The 22,771-nt window shown below is 51.0% G+C and overlaps 1 protein-coding gene across 1 annotated transcript; it reads right to left on the reverse strand.

The window, feature by feature from the left end:
- Positions 1-13,506: 13,506 nt before the first annotated feature.
- MYMK (myomaker, myoblast fusion factor) lies at positions 13,507-21,118 on the reverse strand. Its single transcript, XM_071574695.1, has 5 exons — positions 20,984-21,118; positions 18,462-18,576; positions 15,772-15,920; positions 14,682-14,798; positions 13,507-13,653 (listed from the first exon to the last, which is right to left on the reverse strand). Exons 1-5 carry the CDS (start codon positions 21,116-21,118, stop codon positions 13,507-13,509), a joined length of 663 nt encoding a protein of 220 aa, XP_071430796.1.
- Between the last annotated feature and the right edge of the window lie 1,653 nt (positions 21,119-22,771).

Genomic DNA, 22,771 nt, shown 5'->3' on the forward strand with positions numbered 1-22,771 from the left:
ACACTATATTAAAATTGCACTTAATTTTTGTGAGGTTAATACTGAGGGGTGTGTAGGTGTGTTGGCATCTCAACCAGGGTAAAGCTGCCCCTCCTGTTGGAAGGGGACTGATGGCACCAAAGCTCATCTCCTGTTTTGCCTGCCATGGATTTGTTGGCATCTTTACCCCTTGTGAGGAGTAGAAGTCTGACTCAGGAACCTCGTGGGTCCCCATCCTCGCTGTGGTACTGAAGGGAAGTGACTGACCTCCCCCTCAGTGCCTGTGCTGCTAGGACGAACCCACCCCCTCCCACCCCAGCTCCTGCCCTGCTGTCTCTCCCTGTGCCCAAGGCATGGCTCAAAGCCAGGCAGGGCTGAAAATCAGGGGCCGAATCTCAAGGTGGAGGTGCCAGGCAGAGCCTGCCCTGCTTTTCCTGTTTCTTCCATCACCCCCAAACTGCTGTGCCTGCCCAGGCAGCAGCGATGCCAAGAGCAGCCACAGCCCCAGGGCCAGGCCCCGCTCCAGGAGGGAGAAGAAAACAAAACAAAACAGGCTTGGAAGTAAATATTATCTGAATATAGAGGAACGCGATGTTTCTTCATATGGGTCTAGAATTTCTGCCTTTTAACAGCTAACCTTGACTCAGCCAATATCCACAACATGCAGCTCTGGCCAAAATATGCTGGGCCTTAAAGTACCACAACAGCTGTTTTTCTTGCTAAAATATGACATTAAATTTTTTGGACGGCTGGATGCTTCCTTGATGAAAGTGGAATAAGGGGCTATTTTTCCTCTCTCTCCTTCTCTCCCTCTCTCTTCCTTACTCCAGTCTTTCCTCCTCCTTCCGTGCAGGGCGATAAAGCCCGAGCCTTTGCAGATATGCCATGTGGGCAGGCAGCCGATGTGCCCGTGGGGCCAGAGCCAAGGCTGCAACCCAACAGGGGGGCTGCTGCTCACTGAACCCCCCTTGTTATTCCTGGATCCCTCCCACACCCTGGCAGGACCCACGCCAGCAGCAGTTACAGCCCTGACATCTTGTTTTGCTGATGGTTTGTAGTATGTCAAAAATGTTCTGCCCTTAAAACCAGGGCACCAGCAGGGGGGCATTAGGGGCAGTGGGGCTGGTGGGTCCCCTGGTAGGTTTTGTGCTTCAGACCTTCTGTCCTTGCAAAAGGGACAATCTGGGACTTTTCAAGAGCTCCAGCTGGTGTGGGGCAGGAGAATGTTGGCCACATCTGGCTCTGTGACCTGGTCCTGGTCCCTGTCTCTGAACTGACCTGTAATTGGGGAATTGCTGGTGGCCTGAGTTGGTCCTGGCTGGGATTTGCCTCACCTTGACCCATGAGAGCAGTGAGGGCTTGCACAGGGTTTGGAGCACTGCAAACAGTACTGCACTGGTTTTTGCTTTGGTGGTGTCACTTGCATATCACCTGTCACGACAGGTGTCTTTCTGGACAGCATGTTCATGGATGAGCTGTGTTTCCCAGGCCAGGATTGGGATTTGCAACAGAATCCCTGAACTGAGGCATAAAACACAGGAATGGCCATGGTGGAAGCAGGGATTCGTGGTGGGATGTGCCCTGGGTGTGCCAGAGAGGTGACTCTGATTGTCAGTACTGTGGCCATCCACAAGCAGCATTAGCCAGGGCACCTGGTTGTGGCTCTGGGGCAGCTCAGGGCTCACTTGTATGTGATGAGTGATATAGGCACCATCAGGATGGAATGTCTGCTTCCCTCATCTCCATCCCATCCCCACCTCTGGAAAGGCTGTGGTTCCTTGCCTAGATCCCTGTGTGCTGTCCAGGAGAAAATCCCTGTCCTCCACATCTCATCCTTTGTTTAAAGATCAGCTTAATTTCAATGGGAGACAGAAGTTTTGAAGAGGGGAGCTGGGAACTGAACTAGGATGAGGGTTTCATGACCCAGAGCCTCATGGGCTCATTGAATTTGACTGGGGCCTGATCTCACAGGTTGATAACCCAGTGAGGTGCAGTGTGGGCAGCAGTGGCATCACTGCCATGTGGTCAGGCTCAGGTATTCTGAGTAACTCCAGGTTACCCATTGCTCCTCTTATTTCCATAAAAATTCCACTGCAGGACCTTATTTGTACCAAGCTGCCAAATTATCACATTTGCTGTGCTATTTATGTAGGAGATCCATGAGTGCTCGTGGTGATGGGGATGCAGCCAGGGGGTGCTTGGGGTGCTGGGCTGGGTCCTGGTGGTACCCGTGTGTGTGTGTGTGTGTGTGTGTGTGTGTGTGTGTGTGTGTGTGTGTGTGTGTGTAAGGGACGTGTTCCCCCTTCCCGGCCGGCGAGCATGTGGTTGGAATTAGCGGCTGGGCTGCAGGGGGAGCGGGCAGCTGGGTTTCTCCGGAGCGTTTCAGTGCTTAATCTCTGAAGAATGCAGAATGTCTGTCTGGACACCCCAGCCAAGATCAACTCCGCGGCACGGGGAGGCCAATATAAACGTTCATGTTTTGTGTCACCGAGATTTCATTAGATGTTTTTTATGTAATTGCATAAGTCGAACTACCGTGATGAAAATGCCACAGCGAACAAATGAGATGAATTGTGAAACCTCTCCTTCGAGGAGACTCTGGCCTCCTCTGGACCAAGGGGATCCAGCTCCAGCCTCTTCCAGGGTGCTTGGTGACCTCTGGGGATAAATAAGAGGCTGTTTGTCCAGGTCCCTCCACTCTCCACCCCTCACCCTGACGTCAGGGCAGCAGGTCTCCCTGTGGCCAGTGCTGGGAGGCAGAGGGGCTGGCTGCTCCTGTGCTCCAGCGGGCTCCCATGCCTCCTCCAAAACCCAGGGGAGGTGCTGGGGTTGGGGGAGAGGAAGAAAAATGTCTTCTTTCTTGGCTGCCCGACATCCAAGTGCTCTGCAGCATCTGAATGATATCACTGCCCTCTTGATTTCTTGCTTTAACCCCCTAATAGAGGTGGGGAAGATGAGCTGCAGGGCCCAGCAAGCATCTGCAGTGATGCTGTGTCCCATCCCTGTCCTCTGCTCCCTACTGCTAATGATAAAAACTTTGTTAATCTGTCCCTTCAAGGCCTGGTGTGTTTTCCTGATGATACACATTAATGCTAATTTAATTAGGCCTTAATCAGTGCTTGCTCGATTCAAACCCAGACATGTTCCTGACACCAGGCAGCTCCAAGGGCTGCTGAGTGCTGTGGTAGGATGGTGCTGCTCCTCCCTGGAATGCAGGGGCTCAGAGAAGTGGCATCCCAGCACCCACTGCTTTCCCCAGCTGTGCACCCATCCTGCTTCTCTTGGTGGCCTGGTAGCACGGACACCTACACAGGGTGAGAGGCTGGACCACTGGGACAGCAGCCCAGCACAAAACCCCTGGGTTTTGCTGCCATGGGAGGTTTTCCTGTGGATTCACAGTGATGATGGGGGAGCAGCCCAACAACACAGGAGCTCTGGGTGCTGCTTCCCCACAGTGGCTTCTGTGAGACAGGCTTGAGCAGTCGCCCTCACCACAGTCACATCTGCTGGGCAGGAGGGCCTGGACTTTGGGATATTGTTTTTCTGGTGGGGAGTGGTGGGTGCCAAAAGCCTGATAAATTAATCCCCTCTGACATGGGTCAGTCCAGCTTCTGGCACGTGCAGGCTGGGCCCCCTGAGACACCGCGGGGAGAAGGTGCTGCTGCAATGCGGTGGTTCGTCGAGCAGCAGGGCTGTCCTGGAGAGGAGTAGATTTTGGGGGGGGGCAGCTGCTGCCAGTGGTGGGCTCAACAACTATGCTCCCCTGGGATGAATGGCTGCAGGAAATGTGACAGTATAACCCTTGCCAGCTGCCTGTGCCTGGTGGTGCTGTGACCTGACAGTGCTCATTGCTTGGACCTGGCTGGGCAGATGCAAACTGCTGAGTCTGGGGAGATGGGAGTGTATTTCAGATTTGTGCAGCTCCTGGCACAGCAAGGTGCTTGGTCAGGGTCTGCTGGATTGCTAGTGGGCATATAGAGCCCGGGGAGGCTGCGTGGCATGGGGATGTGCAGCATATGGAAGGGGTACAGGTCACAGGCAGGTTATTGCAGCCCCTCACCCCAGTCCCTGTGGGCAGGTGTTTGCTTTGGGGGCTCAGAGCTGGGTGTCCCACCCACTGTGTGCTGGTGAGCTCAGAGCTGGGTTAGTGGGGTGGGGTTGGTGCAGCCCAGCCCACCACAGCACATGGTCCAAGGTGGGAACCACTATTCCCTGCTCCCATGATGAGCAGTGTCATGGACCCTTCATGATGAACTTTACTTTATGGAGACCTGATCAATCCAGTCAGGCTCCTGGCTGCTCAAGCCTGAGGCAAGGCAGGCCAAGCCTGCATCTCCCCAGGTTCCTTTGTCCTTGGGGAGGGAAGGGGAAACCCACAGGTGTGTGCATCCATCCCTGGAGGGTGGCAGTTCCTGACCCTGAAGAGTCCCTGCTGCTCACAGAGCTCTCCAGACAGGACACAGTGTTTTGTTCAGCTGGAGTTTCTGCATTGCTGCAAAACAAAGGGGATTTTTCTGTTTTTAATGACTCCACTTACCATTTGCCTCCTCCACATTTCATTTACTCTCCTCTCTTGTGAGCTGCTTCCCATCCTGGTATAACTGCCAGGATTGATCCCTGCCAGCAGCAGCGTTTGCTTTACCTTCCTTGGTCTGTCTCGGGACTATTCTTGCTCAGAGAAGGACAAAGAGGGAAGAAGAGCAGGGAGCAAAGCTCAGGGGACAGGGTTCCACAGGGATCTTTGAAAGCATCAAGGGCTGTGTTTGTGTCCAGGAGCCATGCAGGGCAGGACTGGACTGCTCTGGGTGGCAGAAGGTGTTAAGACACCCAACATGTGCTGCCATCTGCACGTGGGATCTCAGCAGATCTTATCAGGACGATGCAGAAGCCTCCTTCCATCCCTCCTGTCTTCTCCACTCGCCCTCCTTCTATTCCCCTTTTATTTTTTTTGTCCAGACATAATTAATGTAAACCAAATGCTTTGTGCACAGCTGCTGGCATCCTGAAACTGTTTTGTGTGTGGTCTCTCCTTTAGCCTGAACAGGGATGGAGCAAAACTCTGAGCACTATCCCAGACCTGCTTGGGTAGGGAGAAGCATCTATTGCACAAGAGGCACCTTGAGGTTCTGCATTCCCCTCATGGCATGAGGTTATAGAATGGCTGGATGGACTGGTTTAAATAAAAATGGAGCTGTCCTAAAACTTTGTCTCCCAAATCCAGCCAAACGCATGCTCAACTTTCTTTGCTGGTTGAAGGAAATTTGCTTAACTGAAACCCCAAATGTCTGTCTCATTTTTGTGGCTGCCTCTGTGTGTCTTGGTTCCCCATGGACCTAAGGGAAGCTATCGTGCCAAAGCTGCTATGGGGCAGATGTTCTCATCCTGCATGTGGCAGCTTTGGACCCAGGGAACAGTGAGGTCTTGTGACTTTTTTTTTTTCTGGCCAAAAGGATGATTTCTGACCACTGCTGTCACTTGGTGTTGTCACTAGATCTTTAGAACTCGAGATATGAGGGAAATAAAGTATCTGGCCCTACCCATTCTTCTCCCAAAAGCCCAAGCAGCAGCAGAACCTCTTGCATCCTGAGTGGCTCCTGACAGTCTGCAGCCCCTGGAATCCCCTCCTGCAGTCCCACACTGTGTTGCCCCTGCAGCTGCCCCTTCCTAGTCCCTCTTAGGTGGTGCTTTCCCCCTCCAGTGCTGTGATTGCTCCTTTAAAACCTGAGTGTGGCATCTGGGAATCACCCACAGAAAACAGCAACTTCCATGGCCCACATCCTGCTCTCTGGGAGCACCCTGGGTGTTCCAGGAGAGCTACACGGTACCAATGGATGTTTGGTTTCCAAAAATCCCTATTTTTTGCCAAACATCCTGCTGGGGTGGCAGGCCCCATCCTGCCATGGTGCACTCAGGGCAGCTCAGCACTGTGGCTGCCCCTGGCTGCCCCAGCCCTCCGTGAGTCAGTGACTGAGCATTTTGCAAATGTTGAAGCTAAATGGGAAGCATCTGATGTCCTTGCATGGACATGCTTTGGATTCCAGGGTGATTAGGATGCTGTGGATGCCTGAGTGAGAAGGTGGGCTGGGTGGTGGTTCTGGGAGTGACCATTCTCATGTTTCTGCTTCAAAGGTCTCCCTGGGTTGTGGGTGGGAGCTGGGAATGACACCTCTTGGATTCATCCTTCTCAGAAAGACTGAGAAATGGGGGCAAATCTTGTGGTGGCTCCTTCCGGGACAGCTCTGAGCAAAGAGCTGAGAGGAAAACCCATGTGCAATGGAACAAGCACAATTTGGGACAATACTTGTTATTTAATTTCTCAAACAAAGGCACTGGTTTGGAGAGCACACAGATGTGTCTACTGAGTAATTTAGTTAAAAAAATTGAAAATCTGACTTTCTGTGGAAGACTAGTTTATATGGAAAACTTTCAAGCAGCCCATGGTGGGGTGTCTGGAGTATGTTGGGTGCCCAGGAAGGGCAATTTCTGCTCTCAGTGCTCAGTTGACTGATGCTCACAGGAGAGGGGAAGGGTTCTGACTTGCAGGGAAAGGTCCCCCTGACCTCCAGTCTCATACCCAGCCCCTCTCCAGGATGCTCAAGGGCCGTGAGGCCGGTGAGTGCCAGAATACAAACTGTCTGCACTGATCACAATTTTAAATGAGTGAGAGGTTGAAAAATAGTGAGTGAGATTTTTTAAGAGGTCACCTTGGCCAAGGAGGCAAAAATTCTTCCCTGTACGAGTGAGATGCTTTAGGAACTGCCTTAAAATTAATCCAAAACATGAGCCCAGCTCCAAATGAATGGGACTTGGCAAGAGGGCTGGACACATTATCTTTAAATGTAGGCAGGCATCCCGGAGGGTTTCTGGTGGTTTTCCTGGTCACTTTTTAGTGCTCTGTCTCCCCCTCTGCTCCCCATTCCTTGCATAATTCTCTCCTTTTTAATGCCTCTTCCCACATTTTGGGTATGAAGTCTCCCCAAACCAGGCAAGGTTGCAAAACTGCAAGAGCTTTCATACTGGGATATTTTGCTTGCTGTGTCACTTCTCCTCAGGAGGGCATTGTCTGGGTGGCCAGTGACCTCTGTCCCAAGGAGGCTGCAGCTCCCAAGGGATGGAAAAGGGTTTTCAAAGGTGCAAATGCCTCTGGCTTGTGGATTGGGGCTCTGTGCAAAGATTAGGGTGAGACCTTGTGTGCTTCTGATCATAGTTTCAGTGACCTCAGTGGGTCCTCAGCAGCAAATGCAGCCCAAAAATTTCTTGTGCCAGGGGTAATGGTGCCCAGCATGTCAGGAGATTTGTAGTTTTGTTTCCTGAGCTGTTCAGCTCCCTTTATCCTGTTCCCACCTTAAACACCAGGCTGGGGCTCACAGAAAACAAATGGGACTCGGCTTAGACTGGGAAGGAACAGCACACTGCTTGCCACCAAAGCAGGGAGGCTCAGGACCCTCTCAGGCTTTGAAGGTTGGAGATGTCTGGCCATACAAAGACACATCTGTCTTTAATCCTTCCCTGTGTAACTGAGACTGGGACGAGGCAGAGCCACGGCAGCCCCTCGCCGCGTGCTGCAGGTATTTGTGCGGATGCGTTTGAAGGGCCTTGGCAATACAGCGGTGCTAGACCAGTCAGAGCCACATGTTCTTGCAAATGCAGCTTCCTATTGACTTGTTAAACATTTGCTATTTATCAGATTTTGCTTTTAAACTGTCTGTAACAGTCTGGGAGAAGTTGTGTCAAAATCCCTTCCAGATGTGAAGGTGCTACCTGATACTTTGGTTATAACCTGGACCCTCTCTCTTGCTCCATTCAGATTAGCTCAACTACTGTGAAAATGGAAATGCAAATAAAGACATAAAGAGAATAGAGACGTGTGTAAAACTTCCTCCAAACCTTCCCTTTTACAGGCAAAACAATCCTGCCTTTATAAGGAGATTTTGACTTTTATCAGTGAACATGTGCTTTGCTGGAAAACCAGAGGAGAGCAGGGGAGAGCAGCCACCATCCCTATCTGCCCACATGGGTGTTTTTAAAGCATAATTGACTTTTTTCCCCCCATTTAAATAATGTTTCTTTGGGTCTGGGACTTCCCAGACACATCAGCTCGTTTTACGAGCATCAGATCATGTGTGCAGCTGGAAACCCGAGCGGTTTCCTTGCATTTGGAGCACATGGATCAGATAACGATGGTTCATTAAATGCTTATTGAAAGGCAGTTGCAAGGTTGGGAGCTTTCCTTAGGAGCACCCGCTCTGCAGACACGCTGCCCTGTCCCTCTCCAAGAGAAAACTTTGGGGCCACAAGATATTCCCAGATTAAAACAACTCCATGGTATCTGTCAGATCATATATGGCCTGAGCCAGCTCCCATCGTAGTGAGGGAGGGTTTTTCCACTGACTTTAAGAGGCGCTGGAGCGGAGCCATCCTCTGTGTAATGCGGATCCGGGAGTGTGCGTGATGCACTGCATGATGACAGAATTTCTGGGAGATTGGCCTAAACCGAAAACCTTGGACCGCCGCTCCCTGGGACTGCTCTGCCGGAGGAGAGGGGAGGCTGGAGACACCCACCCTGGGCGCAGAGCGGGATTCTGCAGCTGTGAAAGCATCCCAGGAAGAGCCGAGCTATCCCGGCTGCTCCGCATCTGCCCTTCCCTGCACCGGGGACTTGGCACTGGGCTTTGGTCGCTTGGGTTGAGGCCACGGCTGCGTCCGTGTCCGGTGCTGCCGGGGGGAGAGGACACCTGTGGATGTGTGAGGCGCTCTGCTTGACCCCTCTGGGAGCCAAGCGGTTCAGCCTGTCTGTGGTGCTGCAGCTGAGCTCCACTGTGCCCCAAAAATACCCCAGAGCTGAGTGTCTCAGTCTGTCTGTGGTGCTGCAGCCAAGCTCCTCCATGCCCCCAAAATACCCCAGAGCTGAGTGTCTCAGTCTGTCTATGGTTCCTCCATGCCCCAAAAATACCCCAGAGCTGAGTGCCTTAGTGGTACTGCAGCTGAGCTTCTTTGTGCCTCAAATATACTCCAGTGCTGCCAAGAAGTGCCAGGAAGGGCTGTGCCACTCATGCCAACTAGTCTGGAAAGTTTGGTTGGAAATCTTGCTGAGAGGAAAGAGCAACCTGCTGGACCATTGAATGGCACTTTAAGCAAACCCCTGATGCATCAATGTGTTTTTCTCTTCTTAGTGCACAGTTAGGCTGTTTTGCACCCATGCAGCGGGTACCACTTTACTGACTTCTATGGTTGTGTCTGCCCTAACTCCACCCTGTGCTGCTTCAGAGAAGCACCAGCCATGGAGAATCCTGCATTTCCATGTGCCTCTTGTCTCTTCAAAAGTGCAAGAGACCTTATTTGTACACTCAAAAAGTGTGTTTATTTGGGCTGGGATAGCTGGAAAGAAGCTGAGAAATACCAAGTGGTCCCAAATACGTATTTCAGTTGCTTCCACATTCCCTTTTCTCCAGGCTGATGGACAAAGCTGGTTTCTCATAGGGCATCTGAACTATGTCCCAGGGTTGTGGAAGCCCATCCATGTGGGACTTTGCTGGTGACTCCCCTTTTGCCCTAGAGACCTGTTTTATCCCTGTCACAGGGCCCAAACATCTCCTACTTCTCAGAACTAGATGGCAATGGAGGACCTCAGGGCAAGACACTTCCCTGGAACTCCCCACAGAGCTCCTGCCCCTACCACCCCTATTGAATTTCCAGAGGAATCTTTGGTTTCTTTGGCAATTCCAGGGAGGAGAAAGGGCTTCTCTGATAATCCTGGTGGATGCATCTCCTTGGGTTGCTCATCACTGCTCCTGATGAGCTCCATGTGCCTCAGGATGGAGCAATAGCACTTTCTGATGGGATAGCACCTCCATGGCCTGAGGGCATCAAAGTGGTTAAAAGGAAAACCTTGGCCCTGTGGTCTGAGTTAAGCTGACCAGGCTCACAACTTGAACATACATGGAAGAACAGCAGTGTGAGGGTGAGGAGGGAAAAGCAGCATGTGGAAAAAAACCCCCGAAGCCATCTTTCAAAATCACATGGTGATAAGGCATTTTCTGGAGTGCCCCATTCAGCTGGCAGCAGAAACCGGGCTTTAGTGTTTGGGTCTGGCTAGTTTTTCACTTTCTGCAGCCAAAGGGATCTGGATCAAGTTTTCCTGGAAGATTAGCTGGCACTGAGCCCGACTAGACATCTCTGGAAGCCTCCTCTCTGGCAGGACTAGGTCCTAATTCCCCTCTCAGCCAGCCCTGCCGTAGGCAAGCGCAGGGGAATGTGTGTCACCTTGAGGGGACAGTTCCAAAAGCCCTCTCCCCTCTGGCATGCTGGGTCCCTGCTCCTCCTCAACTGGGAGTGCAGGGGAGTGTGCAGAGGTAAATGAGACCCCAGGGCATCACTGCCACCACAGTCCCTGCCCAGTGGAGGTGGTGCCCCACAGCCCAAGGGGTGAGATGGCAACACGGAGCCTTGGCACCAGCACCCAGATGTTGTGGCTTTGCACCAACCCTTGCCTAGGGACACACGTCCTTCATGTGGTCTGTCCTGATGCTGGAACTGGGTTGGGAAATGGGGTACATGGCAGCCCCCCAAGCAGGGCTGACCTCCCCCAGTGCTGGCTCCAGAGCAGACGTGCCCCAGTCGCTGCACACCGGATTTGGCACCAGCTGTGGTGTCCGGCCACATCTGAGCTTCCAGCTCCAGGGCAGAGCTGACAGGGGATGGAGGCATGGGAAGGGATGCCATGCAATGCCATCCTCAGGGGGTTGGTGGGCACCCCATGCTGACCCAGACAGAAAGCAAATGGCATTTTGTGCCTGGGGAGGCCTGGCAGAGCAGGGGAGGCTGGTGGGCTCTGCCGCCCTGGGCACTGCTCTCTGCTGCTGCACTGGGAGCAGATGCCGATGTCTCCAGAGCGGAAAGCCCAGTCCCTCCCCTTTCATTCCTTTTTTCCTTTTTTCTGTCTTCTTTTTCTTCCCCCTCTCTGGCTGATCTTAAAGAAGCCCAGGCAGTTTGGGCTCCGTGAAACCCAAATGCCTTTTGCAGCATCAAGCTCGGATCCCATAATTAATATCCCAGTGCTGGAGAATAAGACAGTATATGAAGTAGACGGGGAGCTATAAAGACGCTTTAAAAGGGGCAATAAAAGTTTTGGGTTTCATATCATCTTACCAAAGAAGAGAATAACAGAGAAGCAGGAAATTTCAGTAGCAGACATGACAAAGGTCACAGCACTCAGACTGCACCTTAGACGAAAACACCTACTCTTATGAAAACAGCCAGAATTTTTGGCAGGGGCTCAAGAGCTCTTACAGGCAAAGCTCTTTGCAGCGCTAAAAGGTTACAAGAGACTGTTTTGTCTACGTTGCTGTAGATGTTTATAATATTTCCCTGCATCGGTGTTACAGGGGATATCCTGCCTGGGTAGTGAAATCAGCCCCTGCACCTTCCCCCCAGTGCCAGCCTGCACGGGGCTGATGCCATGACAGGGATCCTGCAGATGTGCCCAGGTATGCTTCTGTCCCACAGCTGGGTGCTGGTCCTGCATTGGAGTGCAAAGGGATGGATGGTTGTCACAGCTGGAGCAGCACATCAGCAGGAGGAGAGGACAACGCAAACCTTGCCTGGCATTTTGCTGTATGCAATACACTTCTGAGGATTTTTTGGTGTAACACCAGAATACAAGTGGGAGCAGGAGCTTTCATTTACTCAGCTGATCCTCTGGTAACATGTCCTCCTTGTTTACATGGGATTTGCCACCTTTGGTCACTCCTGCTCAGCCTCAGTCAGGTGTTGTGGTCACTCAGTGCCTGCCTCCCAGCGCTGGACCCACACAATGCTCTCCCCATGCCCATGGTTCCCATGTCCCCCAAGGCTTGCTATAAGGCTGTGCATGTCATCATGGTCCAGGAGGGGACAAACAGTTCCAAAATGAGCTGTAGGGGTCAGGGTGCCTCTGATCAGTGGCTCACATCAAAGATGTGTGTAGTGATGGAGGCTGTTGACTCTGCTGCTCAGGCTCCTGAGCCGTGTCAGTGCTGAGTATTTGCATGTGGGGTGATGAACACCCAGAGATGTGCTCGGGTGGCCCAGCAAGTGCCAGCAGGACTATGGGATGCCCATGTGGGTGAACCTAGGGATGTGCACCCTCTTGCATTCTGAATTAGGAGTCAGAACACTTGGGACTGCTTTTTGAGGACACTCTGAGCAGTCCTCACATGTCAAGGACTCCAGTAGCATGCAAGCAATGGGAAAAGCCTTGCATGCAAATCCTTAGAGCATCTTGTAAACATGCTGGGGGCTGGATGCTGGAAAGGAATGGTGTGCTGTGTTGGTTTAGGTGCTGGGGAACCCTTTGAAAACTCTTTACTAGCACTGCCTCTGCGTGCAGCTGCATCAGCTGTGCCACCACTTGCCAGTGACTCTTGGATGCTTGAGGGTTCATAATTCATTTTTATTTTTGTTGGAAGCTCATTCAGTTTTGCTTGTTGCCCCGTCGCAGGAAGTTGCTCTGATGAATGACTGGGGTGGATTTCTCTTCCAGAGGAGCCCAGGCTTAATGTGGGCTTTCTGTGGACATCACTGTATATCAATACTGCTCTAATTGTCCATGACATATAGTCTTGGCATTTTTCCCAGACAGTCTAAATAAATCATACACTTCTGCTATAGTAAATAGTCTGTTAGAGGAGATGTTATAGGCTTACAGCTCTCCCCATCCCTCCAGGAGCTTCTTTTCTCTGCCTCTAATTTTCCATGTACTTTCCATACCAATGAGGCACCTGCTACAGGTCTGTAAGGACAAAGTGCCCAATGTTGCAGGTCCCCTCCAGGCTGGGGGGGGCTGTGGTGGCTGTGCCCAGAGCTCTGCTTTGGAATTGGCACCTGCCCTCCTCTGAGCTGAGTGGAGCTGGAAAATTTCCTGCCCCGCTTAAGAAATGCTGGCATTGCACACTTGCAAAGTCTGTGTTAGTATATATTATTTACATGGAGAGAATGCATAAATAGAATAGTCAATATCTCACAAAAAATACAGATTCTGTTAACTGGGTGTTGCAAACGAAGCTTTTTGTGCTCAGATGGGGAAAACCTGCTCGAAGGGGACAATTCAGGTCCTCCCAGATCAGTGCAAGGAACAGTCCAGGAGAAGGTGACATAGCCTGGGAGTGCAGGAGTCTCTGGGGACAGGAGACAGGTCTCAATCCAGATGAGTGCTCCTTTAGGGAGAAGTATGGATATGCACCAAACTGGAAGCACAACCTCTGCTAAGGCTGATAGTGGAAAGGTGGGTCACAGAATGGCTTGGGTCAGAAGGGACCTTAAATGCCATCTTGTTTCAAACCCTCTGCCACAGGTAGAAACACCTTCCACTAAAACAAGATTCTCAGAAGACTTTCCAGGGAAGAAAACCCCAGGACAGGCACAGAGCTGGTGGGAAAAGATGCCAGTGTGCCACAGTGTGAAAACACGGTGGTCAGGCATTTTCCTTTTGGCTGAACACCTCCATTGCCCCAAGAGCAGAAACACGAGCGCCCAGCTTGCCAGGGGGACTCAGACACAGCAACAGAGCGTGGAGCAGTCGAGCCTGGCAGGGGTCCCAGCGCTCCCAGCCTTCTTGTTCTCCTTGGGCAGCAGCAGCACAAAGGCCATGGCCAAGGCGCAGTGGTAGAAGCTGTGCACGTAGGTGTAATCCCACTCCTGCAAGTGGGAAGAGTGTTAGCAAGGTGTGGGAGCAGCAGTGCTGGGGGGCTCGTGTAGGTGTGTGACATTAAAGTTACACAAGTAGCCGAAAGGAAAGAAATAAAAAATAAATATTCCTGACCCTTCTGCCTCCCTTTGCTGTCAGAGAAGAAAGGACTTCCAGTTAAAAAAAAATAAAGCAAAGTGGATTTAACACGTTCTAATTTGCACATTTCCCAATTCTTGAATGAAGTGTTTCATTACCCCGCAAAGGCCACGGCGGCGAGGCCGGGGCGCGCGGGGAGGCGGCTTCTGCTAAGTGACATTTTTATGTTCTGCTAGAATTTGCAATTACTAAATGCTTTGAAAAATAATCCTTGGGGGTGGCTGTGAGGTTGTATCTCGCAGCTCCCAATGCACAGAGCAGCCATAACGGCGGGGCTGAGCGCAGGCACGGCCGGCAGCTGTGTCGGGGGGTTATCGCCTGCCCCGCCTGGGACAGACCGACCATCGGCACAGGACAGACAGACTGGCCAGCGGCGGGAGCAAAAGGATATAAACACAGGATTGAGTGCCCCTGGGAGTCAACTGAGAGTCTTTTCTTTGGCGTGAGCCAGCTCTGAATCCGGCCATGCCTGGGTTGAATCCAGTCCCTCTGTGAGTTGTCCTTAAGTCACCCATGCCCAGTTTCCAAAAAATCTCACTTGCATTTGACAAAGCCATTTTGAGGACCATGTATGTCTGAAGAAAATGTGTCCCATGTTCTTTTGACTCACTTAAGGGGGAAAAAGAGAGTGAGCATCACCCTGTGTGCTACTTTGTATTGCACCTGTCCCTAATGGAGCAGGGGTCGGGATGGGAAGAGGCATAGAGGGACTCTTGTCCCTGTTGCCAGACCCCAGCATACCAATCCTGGAGCCCCACATCTGAGCTGGGTTTTGTCCAAGGCTGGGTGCAGTCCAGCAGTGCAAAGGGAAAGGTCTCCTATCCTGGTAAAGTACCTTACACCTTGTAAAGTCAGAGAGAGTGAGTGTGCAAACAGGTACCTCAAAGAAGAACCTCAGCATCAGAGCTAATGCCCCGAAACAGAAGCCAGGACCAATCTGTTGGGTGTAGACACTCTTGTCTGGATACAGCCCTTTCTTCTCTTTCATCTTCTGTAGCTGGAAGGAAGGAAAGAGCACACCAGGTGTATTCACATGGATTTGGCTGGCTGCTCTGCAGCCAAAAGATCCTGTGAATACTGAGATAAAACCACAGAAAACCCCCAGAACAGCATCCTGAGGCTGTGGGATCTGCCTGTGTGTGGGGAGCACCTCTGCCTGTGTGCTGCAATGAGTCCTCCTGCCTCATTCCTCACCATAAAGCTGGTCTTTTTTTAATATTCAGCCTCAAACCCAGCTCAGGGAGTGTGTGCCCTCACAAACGCAGTCTCTGGAAGAGCAGATCCCAGCACAGTATCTGTGGGCTGGGGGATGCACAGTTGTTCCATGCCTTGGTCTCCTCTTTGCCCACCCCCTCCCCATGGTGGTCACTTGCTTTTAGCTGCTGGCTGGGCAGTTAGATGGGCTTAGCAACTGTTTATACCTGGGACTTGCACCACTGTATTTCCATGATGCTTGGCAGCACCTTCCTGCAATTTTTATCCCATCACTCCTGCTTCCCCACCTCACTCCTGCCTGTGTCTGCAGCACGTGCTGTGAGAGGGGCACAGGCTGCAGCGTGGTGCCTGACTATCCCAGCTGGACTCAGGCAGACTGCAGGCAGATTCCTTCCCACTTTATCACCATGTTTTATCCACATCTTCCTCTGGCTCTAGGGCAGTTTACCAGACCCCTCTGCCTCTGAGTAGCTGTAAAAACTCCATAAATGTGTTCCCCCTGATTAGAAATGCAGGGATGGGAGCTGTGGTAGATTGCTCAGACCGATTGAATCTGGCATTTATCACAAAGGCTGCTTGCTGTCTGCCTGCTTTCTGCTCGGGTTGAAGCAGAAATGCTGCTCAATCACCTCTGTGGCCTGTGCTGTGAGAGCTGAATCTCGAGGATGAAACTGCTGGCCATCCCTGCAGGGCTCAGCCCTTTCCCTGCCATGAGCATCCCACAGAGCCCTGTCCCAGTGCCCTGCCCCACGTACCCATTTCACGGTTATCACCAGCACGGCCGTCCCGATGGGTCCTGAGTAGACGCCGTAGCCCCAGCGGTCGTGGTAGATCCTCACGGCAATGGTGAGAACGCCGAACATGATGAAGGTCGATCGCTTTGGCTCATCAAACTCTGCCAGGGCTGAGGGCACCAAGCACAGGGACCATCAGCTCATCCCCCCTCCTTGTTCAGCTGCTCTCTAAAGCCTTACTGGGGACCCTCAGTGTTGCACCCACATCTGGTTTGCCCTTCTCATGCCACACAGCTGGGGAAACTGAGGCACGTGAGGGCTAAGTGAACCATCCTCAGGCAGCGGAGTGGTGGGCTTAGGAGCTGATTTTAGGGGTCTGATGTTCAGTGTGGCATGTGGAAGTTTAAAGCAGACTTCCTACCCAGAGAAGTTGTGCATGTTGCATCCCTGTAAGTGTTCAAGGCCAGATTGGACAGGGCTTGAGTTAGGCAACCTGGTCTAGTGGGAGGTGTCCCTGCCCATGGAGAGGGTGTTGGAATGAGGTGAGTTTTACAGTCCCAAACCATTCTGTGTTTCTATGATTTCCCTTTCCTGCCTAAAACCAGACATCAGAGGCAATTGTAAAGACTCTTGCACCCAGTGAGCCCACAGTCAGCTCTTGGGTTCATCCTACATCTTCAACCCTCCCAAACTTGCCAGCTCACCCCAGCACAGCCTCCATCCCACCACTCCAGTGGGACCACGCACGTCGGTGCAATGGAGTCCAGGCTGCCTGGCCATGCCGGCACCTGCCTGAGGTTTGCAAAGCTGGAAGTCGCCAGCGTGAGTAAATTATTAGAGGCTTTTGTTTAGCACAGAATGGGGTAATAACTGATAAAAGTTATGGATCCCAGTGGGCTCCATGCTTTTCCAGCTTGCACAGCTGTGTTATGGCTGTCCTGGATTTGCATTCCGGGAATCTTGCCCGAGGGTCTGCGTCCGCACATGTGCGCTCGGGCTTTACAAACCACAGTGAGAGGCTTCCCTGGGCTGCAGTCACCACACCTTCCATGTCCTTGGATCGTGGTTTTATAGGGAGTTTGGCTAAGGGATAATGTCCGCATTTTAATCGCTGTTGTTTCCCAGCGGGTCAATATTTTAAACGTTGTAGTCCAGGATTTGTATTTTTTTGTGAGATTTTTGAATGCAGTAATGAAGCAATCAAGTTGAATTTTGCTGCAAGGAGCCAAAGTGTCTGGATCAGCTCTGACCTACCCTGACACTGCTGTTATCCACTGGAAATGCCCTCTGGAGATGATTTGCCTTGTTACCTTTTCTAGTCAAGCACAGAGAGCACTGAGGTGCCATGAACAGTGTGGGAGCCCACTTTGGGTCTTGCATTTGGTAGGGACAGAACCATTTCTAAGGTTAATATTTTCCCCACTCATTTTTTCCTGCATGGAAGATTTGTCCTGTCACATGCACTGGAAGGGGGATGCTGCTGCTTGTGGCAGAGGGAGGAGGGATGAACCTGTGCCTGGTGGAGGGGATGGGCTCTGCTCGTGTTGGGCTCAGGGACTGCAGGGAGCCCCATCCCAGCTGTAGGTTCTGCACCATCCCTGGAGCCACACAAGGGAAAGTCCTGTGGGCATTGTGGGAATGCACATTGCAGTGTTCACCCCAGTTCAGCAAGGGGAGAACTGTCTGTCTGGAGTGAGGACTGGCTAGAGATGGTCCAAATTGTTGAGCAAAGCATTTGCTGCTGGAACATCTCTCACTCCTTACCCTGCTCTGTTCTGCTGCCAGCAATGCTTATATCCTTCCAAAAATCATGGTGGCAAAATGGGGAAATAACACACTTGAACTTTTTGTCCTTCCTTAGTTCTGTCATATATATTTTTTATTTCTATTATGCTTTGTTTCAGTGGAAAATGAGGAACAAAATAAGGAAAAAGAGTGAAATGAATGTGGAAAAAGCAAAACTGAGTAACAGGGCAAGGGGTGGGATTTCCAATAAAAAGGAAGTGAAATTAATTTCTGCTTTTTATAGGCAGATCTAATCTTTCCCGTCAGTCCAGACTAGGCTTTGATAAATTAGGATGATATATTTGTTTTGACACTTTAATTCTCACGCTACTAAGGGAAGTGGCAGATTCTGCATTTCTTAATGCCCCTAAGTCAGAAAAGGTAAGCTGATGAGCCCAGTATGGGGAAAATGAGGAGAAATGGGAAATTCCCTGGTATATGAAGTTTCAAACTAAGTCATCTCATAGTCTTGTCCTGCCTTGAACTAAAGCACAAGGCAGCCAAAATGTTTCTGCAAGTTGAAGTAAATAATTCTGCTGCTGTAAGGACATGCATAAGAGCAGGCAGAGGGACACCCAACTAACACAAACACCAGGTGCCACAGCTCTGTCTCTATGAGCAGAACTCCCCCAGTCACCACTCAGGACAGTTTCATGCATGTCTGGACCCCACTGAATGCAATGACTTTCCAAGGCATTAGTGATAGAAAACCGGATTAATAAGAAAAAGACAATCTGACTTCCATGAAAGACAATCTAAATTCCATAAAAGACAACCTCAGGGCTAAGTCCTGCAGAAGGAAAATCAGAGGCAGCAGCATTTCTGGGGGGTGAACCCACTAACTGTCTCACCAGTGATGCTGCCAAATTCCTGTCCTTCCTGCCAATGCTGGTGCTCTTCAGGAACCATGACAGGCCAGTGCTTACCCATCAGGGACACCCAGATGGACAGGGCTGTTCCGTAGATGCTGAAGTACTCCAGGATATCATAGCGCATGAAGCACAGCACTGATAAGCCGGGGCCATCACATACGTGGTAAAACTATTAAAAACAAAGAAAGAAAAAAGCATGAGAAAACTGGTTCCTTACCCATAGACCAGTACGGGTAAAAGCTCTTATCAAGTAGTTTATAATACTCTGGCTGTTGAGAGGATGGCCAGCCAGAACAGAACAGTGTCAAATGCACCTGGGTCACTGATATGCAGTAATGAATATATTTGAGAGATAATGTCACCATTCCAAATTGCAAATTACCCAAGAATCAGCATTTTTCTCTCTTAGTACAAACTAAGACAAGATTTAATTTGCCTCCTGGTCTGTGCCAGAATTTGCAATCTGATGACCAAACTGCTTTGAGCTGAGCCCCAGGCACTGGGGGACGTCCTCTCCAGCAGGAGGACTCTGGGGTTATGGTTCTAATTGCGAAAGATTCTTGTAAAACAATTCAAAATGAGTGTCCTGATGAAATGTGTATGGATGCCAGGTCACTGTCAAGGCTAAACAGGGTTTATACGGCCAGAGTCTGAATTCTGGGGAATTCACTCATTAGTGCATTCCCTTAAAAGCCTCTGGTTCCTGCCCATTAGCTCATTGATTAGGTTATTTGCAAAAAACCCCATTGTCATGCAACATAAACGCAAACCAAGCCAAGAGAAATTTTCCAGTGCAATCAGAGGAATGCTCCCAGTGTTTGCCTGGCGCTTGCCTCTTCCTCCCAGCTCTCAGCCCTGCAAGTTTTCTAGTGGTAGCACCAGAGTGCTCTGCTGTTTCTGAAGAAGTCCCTTCTCTGCTTGGCAGGACGCCCTTGGAACGATCCTCACTGTCACGGCCCAGTGGGGATGCTGATATTATTTATAATGGGAATTGCTGCAAGTCCTTTGGCTCGCTGCAGTTTCTAGAAAAGATTGCACCACGGCTGTAATTCTTTTCTCTGTTTGAGACTGGGCTTGGGGAGTCTGGAGAGAGGGGGAAGAAAGGGTGGAAGACAAAGAGTGTGTTTCTGGTCAGCGTCGCGGCACTTGTCTGCGATGGGACATATGCTTTCACTGCTCTGACGAGGTCTCCTGGGGGAGGAGGAGTGGGATGCTACAAGAAAGGCAACAGCAGCAGCAGCTGCTGCCCTTCCTACCCCCCTGACCACACTAGCAGCTGCCTTCTCTTCTTTCCCTTCCTTCCCTTCCCTGTGCACAGACATTTTGCCTCTTCAATCTTTTCAGCGAGGACCTGTTCCACCTGCCGGGGAAACACATGCCAATTTTCCTATTGACTTCTTGTGGAGGTGGAGCAGACACAGCCTCAGTGCAAAATGAAATTGTAGATGTCTGGCTTCCCTGGGGAGCTGTGGGGCACTAATGGATGTTTTTGTATTAACTAGTCCTCTAGTTTTTATAGAACTGGCAGAATTTCTCTGCCTGCATCGTGCTTTAATTGGAGGCTCAAATGGTGGATCCTTAGGAATAAGAGACCAACCTTGTTCAGAGCAATGGTGCTGTGAAAGAGCTTTTCACACCAGGAATGTCCTTTACCTGCTCCCTGCCTCAGTTTCTTTGTGCAAGAGATTTGCCAACCCTCACAAGATGCCTTGGGATGGAAGCAAGATAGAGGTAAATGCAGTGTCAGTTGGGTTGCTGAGCTATTTTCTTCATATTCTTTAGCAGAGCATTGCCATGGAATGAAATAGGAGTTTTTTTCCCAGTGGGAATGCTGCTTTGGGTGTTCAGCCAGTGTCTGCACGGGGTCACTTAGTAGGAATACAAAGCACAGGGTAGTGCACTGCTGGGAGCAGGAATAGGGATATTTGGTCTATGTACAGACAACTGACTTTCTCTACTCATTATTTTCACACAAAGCAATGCTGGGTGACTTGGTGCCTGGTGAAACACATGTTTCAAGCCACTTAGCCAGGGTGAAGGGTTAATAAATATTTTTCTTGATCTCTCAGTGTGTTTTAGTCTCTCTTTTCCCAGTGCAGAAACTTCCTTGACTCCAGGATTGCTCCCATCCCCAGCTGGCACTTGCAAAATCAATAATTCAACTACTATGTGCTTTTGGCTAAAATGACAGAAGCATAGCAAGAGATTCTGGATGCAATTTAAAGCCCAAATTCAGCATGGCCACTTACCAGCTGTAAAACAAAGAGAAAAGCCAGCTCCAAAGCATTGCAAATCAGTCAAGGCTCTTTGCACCCAGACCCTGTCCCTAACTTCACAACCATAAAACACCACTAAATCTATGTAAGGCCACCCCGAAGGACATCCTAAACTGAAGAATCAGATACTCAGCACCACACATGGTGGGAAATAACCAAAAAGGGATATTCTGAGGGTCGCGCTCGCTGCTGTTGTGTGAGATCAGCTGCTTTTCCCAAAGGAGACCCGGTGCAGGGGGTATTTGAAGGGATAAAACATGCCAGGGGGGTGAGAGGGGAGTGTTTATAGGGGCATCTTACCGCCACGAAGAACATGGTGAAGAAGTAAACCATGGCTTCCATGTGGAAACGCCGCTTGGCTGCGATGCTGATGGTGGGGAGGAAGACCAAGGTGCTGATGGTGGGCAGAAGGAGCTTGGCCACCAGTGAACCCATGAGCACCCTGTGGGCTGAAGGCTCCCAGGGCAGGATCTCTGTAAGCTGGATAGAGATGGTGGAGAAAACAGCCGTGTCAAGTGTGCTTTAAAATTTAAATGCCTTGTGTGGCCGGGAGGGCTCTGGGCAGGGAACAGCTGCCACCACCACAGCCGCCCCCTGCGCTCCTGTCTCATCCCAGATTCTTGATGCAGCTGGCAGCTCCTGGCAACAGATGCTCTGTGCCCCCAAAATCATACTAAGTGTTTCTAAAGGAGCAAAGAGGAATGTTGTGCTCAGAGTTGGGCCTGGGTGCATGCTGGGTGAGGACTGTGGGTTTGCTTGCCCCTATGGGGACACCCCACCTCAGCATACTGTGCTGAGCTTGCGTCAGTGCTGTTAGAGCAGCCCCATAGGGAAAAAACACTCTCTTTTGTCACAAAAGGAAGCAGGCACTGAACTATTCTCTCTGGTGACCACCAATAGGCTCCGGGGGAATGGCTGGAGCTGTGCCAGGGGAGGTTTAGGTTGGTTATTAAGAAAAGGTTCTTCCCTCAGAGGGAGGGTGGGCTCTGAACAGGCTCCCCAGGGCAGTGGGCACGGCCACGAGGCTGACAGAGCTCTCTCAGAACTTTTGGACAAAGCTTTCAGGGACAGGTGGGCTTCTTGAGGGATCCTGTGCATGGCCAGAAGTTGGACTCAGTGATCCTTCCTTGTGGGTCCCTTCCAGCTCAGGATATTCTATGAATCTCTGCTCTACACTTGTATGAAGTAGGGACGAACTGGTATGGGGCATTTAAAACAGTGGGGTGTATCCTACTACCTTTACGTACTTTAGAAATACACACCAAACTCCAAATCTGCAATTTATTTCCCCACGAGGGCAGATGTGTAGGAGGTGGCCCTAAGGTAGCAGAGCCCAGGCATCGGGGAGCTTGTGTGACACAGTGTCCAACTCCTGCTGCCCATGCCTATGTGCCCTTAGTGCAGTTAAGTGCAGCTAAGTTTCCCAGCCATGCCCTCAGCCTTTGCAGCCTGGACACCTCCAAGAGTTCTGTCTGAAATTCAGGAGCTGAGTGTCTCCGGGATGGAGGAATTTGAGCAGATAGTCGTGCGGCGCAGGAAAGCTGAAGGAAAGGAAACCAAAAGCCAAGCGGCGCTTGGGCTGCTAATCCACTCAGTGGTTCTCTCTTTTATTATGGCTTTTTATTATATCAGTGCAGCTCCCCTCCTGTGTTAATATCTTTTCCTTGGAGCCTCGCAGGGATTCTCGGCATCTTTTCGGCACAGCTGTTCCCGAGACGCAGGGAGCAGGAATGTTATGCTTGAGCAACTGCCTTTGTGGCTGCGGGTTTGGGGAGGAGGGCGTGAGCTGTGATATGAGCCACCATTTCTGAGGCTGATAGGATGGGCTTGTCTGTCCCCCGGGAGGGGGTCTGGAGGAAAGGCGGGCATGCATGGAGTAAAAAGTGCTCTTTAAAGTACTCCAGTAAGTGGGAAAGGGTTCCAGGACAGGGAGAGAGGGGCTGTGTGTGTGCAGAGAGAATGGCACACAGCATTAAAGCACCAACTTGAGAGGGCTGTGCTGAAAGCCCTTCTGGGGGCACAGACCAAATAAGCTGGGTAGGGCTCCCAGTTTTAGCTGATGCTGCAGGAGCCATCCACATTCCCTGG

Source organism: Pithys albifrons, chromosome 20, assembly GCF_047495875.1.
Source record: "Pithys albifrons albifrons isolate INPA30051 chromosome 20, PitAlb_v1, whole genome shotgun sequence".
Taxonomy (NCBI): domain Eukaryota; kingdom Metazoa; phylum Chordata; class Aves; order Passeriformes; family Thamnophilidae; genus Pithys; species Pithys albifrons.

Excerpts from the sequence above, each read along its gene's own strand:
- MYMK (XM_071574695.1), bottom strand. The coding sequence starts at position 21,118 with ATGGGTTCACTGGTGGCCAAGCTCCTTCTGCCCACCATCAGCACCTTG. Across the intron at positions 15,921-18,461 it reads CATCTGGGTGTCCCTGATGG|CCCTGGCAGAGTTTGATGAG; the intron begins GTAAGCACTGGC and ends TGGTGCCCTCAG. Across the intron at positions 13,654-14,681 it reads TGCTGAGGTTCTTCTTTGAG|GAGTGGGATTACACCTACGT; the intron begins GTACCTGTTTGC and ends TCCCACTTGCAG.